We start from the raw sequence: 6,000 nt of genomic DNA on the forward strand, positions 1-6,000 counted from the left end.
TGAGAGATTTTTTTTCTTAATAATTTAATCTTTGAACATGAATGGGTAGCAAGGAGAACGTAGACATGGTACTTTAGCTGCCAGACAGTAATTTTCAACTTGTCATCAGTTAACTGTAGATTGAGCCTTGGGCTCAGCACGTAGAGACTTAAGGAAGAAATCATTTCTTCAATTTTTCCTCTGCAGTGGTGGTGACCGTGGTGGCTTCAAAAATTACGGTGGTAAGTGCCGAGTATCCAAAAATGTTTCAGTGGAAATTCTTTATAAATCTAAAAGCCACCAATATCTTGTTACTATCTAGTAGAAGCATTATAGAGTTTTGGTGAGGCTGGTGTGTTCATGAGTTTTAATAGCCAAACTTGTAGCAATAAACTGGATTTCTACTTTGTCAAATTGCATGAAAGAATTTGTGGAGACAGTGACGTTCACCGGATTTTTTTTTTCTTTTCTTTTTTTAATTTTTGTTACAAATGCTTCTTAGAAAGGTAATAGAGGTAGAAAAAAAATAAAAAAAATGGGAAACTGCTTGGTGATGTGACAACCAGCATTTGCAAGCAAACACCAGCACAGCATCAGTGTGGCAACTGCCACATGCTGCAAGTTAAAGAACACGTTAACGTCCTACAGACACCTTCTGTTGAACGTTTAAATCTAAATATTCTCTAAATCTCTGGTTAATGTCTTAGCTCTTAGATGCATTGCATACATTCTTTGTATATTTTCTTGTTGCTAAAAAAGTCACTTGAATGTGTTGTGCTAAAAATAGTATTTTTTCTTTCTTTTTGTTTTTTTTGTTGTTTTTTTTTTTGTCAAATCCATATCATAGGTCAAAGGGATTATGGACCGAGATCAGATGCTGGTAAGGAAACAAGCACTGAGTGGAAGTGGATTGTAGCTCTTAGGTCACTGCTTTTAAAATGTTTGTCTAGAAGGATGGATGTGGCTGCAATTCCCATGGCTCAAAAGAAACCTAGCTAAAGCATGCCTTCTGTGAAAGAAATGGATTTAATTGAAGTGCATTTGAATTTTTGGATGTTAATGCAGCAAGTAAGAATTTCCTGATGAATTCTGAATGTGCTTGAGCCAAGCAGCTGTCTTCACTGCCAACACTTCTGCTAAGCTTGTGTTATTTAAAACACACTGCTCTGGTGGGTTGGGATGCCCAGCTTGCATGAATGTTGGGTGTGAGGCAGGTCAGCTGTCCAGTGTACTCAGCTGATGGTGTTAGACTCAAAATTAAGCTCCCTGCTCCTCTTTTATTTCACACAAAATGTCTCTGGGATTTAAGGATCTGCTACTGGGCAGCACAGAGCTGAGCTTAAAATATTGCTGCAGTTTCTCCCACAAAAACACATGGTAAATGTAGCTTAATTTTCCACAGATTCAGAGTCTGACAACTCTGATAACAACACCATCTTTGTGCAAGGACTCGGAGAGGATGTTTCAACAGATCAAGTGGCAGACTATTTCAAACAGATTGGTATCATAAAGGTATGTGAAATGAGAAATCATGGGTCAGAAGGAAGAAAACTAGTGGAGCAGGGTACTGGAAATGTACTGGTATCATTCAAGGCAGAGTTCTCTCTGACTCCCCAGCAGTTGTAGATAATATTTTATCTGGGTTCCCAGCTGACAGCTCATTTGTAAGCTGGCAGCACTAGCAACGTTTCTCCTAGTGACATTTAGATTGCTTTGTGTCTCTTCTTTAGTCTTTATAGCCCTGACACTCTATCCATTGTGCCATCCTCGTACTGCAGCATGTCTGACTCTGTTCTGTGGCTGCTGCTTCTGGTTCTGCTATTCTAAATTAGGATTTTGTGCGCTTGACCTCATTTTTTTGTTAAAACTGGGCCCATCATTTCTTCATGGAGAAGAGCCAGTCAGTATCCCTCTGTTTCTGCAGGCCAGCTCCAGGAGAATATTCTCACTAAACATATTTAGTGTTCTAGTTTATGCTCTGAGCTGATTTCACCAGTGTTTCTGCTATGCCAAGTGTACAACCTTTGTTTTTCAGACCAACAAAAAGACTGGCAAACCCATGATAAATCTGTACACAGACAAAGATACTGGCAAGCCAAAGGGAGAAGCCACGGTATCTTTTGATGACCCTCCTTCTGCTAAAGCAGCAATCGACTGGTTTGATGGTGGGTGAGAGTTACCTGTGCCTTTGGCTATTTATGAATCTAACAGGCAGTGGAAAAAGCAAATCAATTAACTTTTTATTACCTTTTTGGAGGCTCAGTGCTGCTATTTATGTAGCTTTTGGCTTGTGTTTTTTGGTTCTGTTTTTGGGATTTTGGTTAGGGTTATAGTTGGTTTTTTTTCCTTAAACAAAGACCTGTATTTCATGGTTTCTTGTATGTGTTGAAGTTATGTTTCATTAAACAGCAGATAGTGATTTAGTCCGAAAATGTGCCGTGAAAATGAGGGTTTACTGCTGTACCTCAGTCACCCATGCACAACATACAGGAGGTGGTGTTTGTGTCACTTCTTGTTTAGACCAACAGAGCTGTAATCTGTGTTAGCAGCTGGAGGGATTCCCTGCAGTGTTGCATTGATATTTTTAGTGTTGTGGGAACATTTTTAGGGTTTGGGAATGGTTATGGCAGTCTTGTGCTGAGTGCTCTGTATATACACAATGAAGAACAAGGTTTTAAAATTAGGGATTTATCTCAGAAATATATTGGTGTAAAACTCCTCAGACTGCAGGAAATACAGTGACAGTCTTGTAGTAAGAAACTCAAGGGGATGAGGGAAAAGTGCCTTCTCCTGTCAACTTGTGTGTTCACAGAATTTTAGTGATACTAGCTAGAAAAAAAAATCATCACATCCAAACTACTTTACCCATGAGCATGGCCAAAAATCTTTTAGACATTCTTATGTCTTTAAATTGCAACTTAGAGATCTCATTTAAACTGAAATAGTTGTGGGTTTGTAGAGAGTTTAGCAAGTATATCAGTGTTTCCATCTCACCTTTGGACCAGTGCTTTCAAAACCAGGAGATTTATTGCAGCTTCCCCGTGTGTTAAAAGTTTTGTGTTCAGTCTGGGTGTGCAAATCCCTTCTGCTCTGCTGGGCTTGCTGCTGTGTTGTTGGGAACTGTATTGATCCCTTCTCTCCTCCCACAGGAAAAGAATTCAATGGCAATGTTATCAAAGTTTCTTTTGCAACCAGAAGACCTGAATTCATGAGAGGAGGCGGAGGTGGAGGGCGTCGAGGTGGGTCTAAAAGTCTGTAGAATCCTTGGTTTTGCACAGTTAAATGCTTTTTCACTATGATTGATTTATTAAAGTTGACTTTGAAGCAGTGATTCATCAACTATATGAGCCTTTGGGTTTCTGCCAGGAAAGGGAGTAATAAGGATTGAACCCAGTTAAGTAAACTGAAATCTGTAATCTCTTCTGAGCAGAATTTATGCTTTCCTTTAGAACTGGAAGGTCTCCAGATCTTGTGTCAGCTTTGCTTTTAAAGAGAAAGTGTAACGGGGATGTTGAGCTGTACTAGCCCCACATACATAGAGGGAAATTCCCAGTGAGTATTTGCTTGTTACAGCAAAGCCTTGAGATACTCTGTTTCCAGCTGGGATTAAGCAGGGTAGGTAATTCAGATGCTGCTGAATTGGAACAGCAGTTAGATTTCTGATTATTTTAATCAAGGTCATATCAATCTCCCTGATTCTCTGCATATACAGTTTTGTCAGTAATCCACTGGGTATTCATTACCATTTTCCAGGAATCTTGCTTTGAGCAGCGACTGTCAACAAATTCTAGTTCTGAAATCAGGCAGTTCTGTAGGGTGATGGAAAAGGATTCTTTGACAACTTCAGCTGGTATAAAAGTTCTTAATTTTGTGATGCAGAAAGCAAGAACGTTGTCCCTGTGCCTGTGTCAGAGGCATCCTGGGATTAATTGAGACAGACTTCTTTTATTGTTAAATTTTTGCTCTGTGGCTAGGTCTGGCCATAAGTGACTGATCTTATACCTTGTTAAATCTTTCTGAAATTTTATTAATGCATGTAGTGGGTTTATATTTAGCCAGTGGCAATTCAGTCAGATCAGGTTTTCCTTTACTGCTGAAAAAGAATTTATAATAAATAGTGAGAATATATTTGCATTAAACACTCCTGCCTGAAAAGTCTGTCACTTGGGGTCTGAAGGCAGTGGCAATCTTTGATACCTGCTTGTCATGTGCAGTTCATAGGACTTTGTAATGATTATAATTTTGTCTGCAGGTTCACGAGGTGGCTATGGAAGAGGTGGGGGCTTCCAGGGTAGAAGTGGGGAACCCAAAAATGGTGATTGGGTTTGTCCTAACCCGTAAGTGTCATTTTAATTGGGATGGGGTGTTTTATGTGTGCTTCATCTTCACAGCTCAGTCTGGGGAATCCTTGTCTGTTGCAGGTCCTGTGGCAACATGAACTTCGCTCGCAGGAATTCCTGCAACCAGTGCGGGGAGCCCAGACCAGAAGATTCACGTCCATCAGGAGGTGTGCAAAAACAGCTACACCTCTTAAATGTTTCAAGTGTCCATATCATCTGCATCTTTCTGAAAAAGCTGATGTGTTTTCTGTGGTTTTCCCCAGATTTCCGTGGGAGAGGCGGCTACGGAGGAGAGCGGGGCTATCGAGGGCGCGGCGGCCGAGGCGGGGACCGGGGAGGTGGATATGGGGGCAAAATGGGAGGAAGGTAAGAGGAGCCTTTGCCCTTGCTTGGCTGTGGGATTGATGGAGACTGTGGGAAAAGGATTGTTTATGTGTGCAAGTACAACTGCCATGAAAATATTAACTACAGATAGGAGCTTCCAGAGAGAATCACTCAGTCTGGCTGTTGAGTTTTGTGAATGTTTCTGGATGAGGCTCTCTGTAAACACAGAGCAGCACACAGACGTCATTGTAGAAATGTTTGACTGAAGGGACTGTTTGTTATTTGCTTCATTTGTTACTTGCTTAGAACCTTTTCTTTCCCTTCCAGAAATGATTTCAGAAATGATCAACGCAACAGACCATACTGAAGACCACTGTGAATGTTTTGTTTGTCTTCTTGATGCGTTTGATAGTGAAATTGCCTGCAGCTTCACCCATGGCCTCTTTCGATAGTGGAATTGAGTGAAACTAGATTTTTATTTTGGTGGGAGGGACTGGGGTGGTTTGGGAGGATTTTTTTTTTAAGCAAGACATTGAAATTTAATCCTAATTTCCACATTCTCCTCTTTTCTTCCCTTTCCCCCATACCTTTTCAACAGGCCCTAAGAAGGAAAAGGATGAACTGTAAAATATTGCCAAAATATGAAGTGTTTTGTAATACAACAATAAATGCTGATTGTTTTATTTGTGAAATCGTACTGTTTCACAATTACTTGAGTTGCATGCATTTGCTTACATATTCCCAGTGTTCCTGTGGTATGGCTTAAGCAGCAAATAGGCACTTGTTTGGAGTGGCACTGCAGCTCTGACCCAAGTGTATGCACAGAATCTTCAGTCAGGTCAGTGATGAGCCTCCTTGCTATCCATATCCTCTATCCTGGATTTGCAGACTTGTCCCCTGCTCCTTCCCTTTTTCCCTCCTGTGATGCCTGTATACCTGCTTTGGTTGCCCTGCACCGTGAGGGGAGCAGGCAGCCAGCAGTGTGAGTGTGTTCTGCTGCTGCCAGGGGGCAGAACAGCTCAAAATCCAATTTAAAAAAAAAGTGATTTGCTACAACTTGCTGTACTTGCTGCTTTTGGAACATGGGTGATGGAAACAAGTGTTGTGTGCAGCTGCTTCATGCTGGAGGTCAGATGCAGGTGAGGTTCAGTAGGTGCAGTGTGAACATTTGTGATTCAGCTCTGCAGCCAAGGGAGAGGAAGGGAGGGAGGTTAATTATCCCTCCTGTTCAGATAGGTCACTGCAGAGGTGAGAAGGGGCACTGCCCCCATCAGGTCATGGCATCACAGGCCTTTGAGAAAGAACCTCTGGCTGTCCAATATTCCAGTGGGCAGCACTATCAGTACAAGTTATTGGG

At 41.4% G+C, this 6,000-nt stretch overlaps 1 protein-coding gene across 1 annotated transcript in view; it reads left to right on the top strand.

Moving 5' to 3' along the window:
- TAF15 (TATA-box binding protein associated factor 15) overlaps positions 1-5,335 on the top strand; it is a 19,974-nt gene extending 14,639 nt beyond the window's left edge. Inside the window, exons 8-16 of the mRNA XM_086859874.1 lie at positions 187-221; positions 827-859; positions 1,382-1,491; positions 2,015-2,144; positions 3,129-3,218; positions 4,232-4,316; positions 4,401-4,486; positions 4,583-4,685; positions 4,971-5,335. Coding sequence (XP_086716000.1) covers positions 187-221; positions 827-859; positions 1,382-1,491; positions 2,015-2,144; positions 3,129-3,218; positions 4,232-4,316; positions 4,401-4,486; positions 4,583-4,685; positions 4,971-5,010 — 712 coding nt within the window. The 3' untranslated portion in view covers positions 5,011-5,335. The remainder of the gene's footprint in view (positions 1-186; positions 222-826; positions 860-1,381; positions 1,492-2,014; positions 2,145-3,128; positions 3,219-4,231; positions 4,317-4,400; positions 4,487-4,582; positions 4,686-4,970) is intronic.
- The last annotated feature ends 665 nt before the right edge of the window (positions 5,336-6,000 follow it).

The sequence above is a fragment of the Cyanistes caeruleus genome, chromosome 21 (genome assembly GCF_971803275.1).
Source record: "Cyanistes caeruleus chromosome 21, bCyaCae1.hap1.1, whole genome shotgun sequence".
Taxonomy (NCBI): domain Eukaryota; kingdom Metazoa; phylum Chordata; class Aves; order Passeriformes; family Paridae; genus Cyanistes; species Cyanistes caeruleus.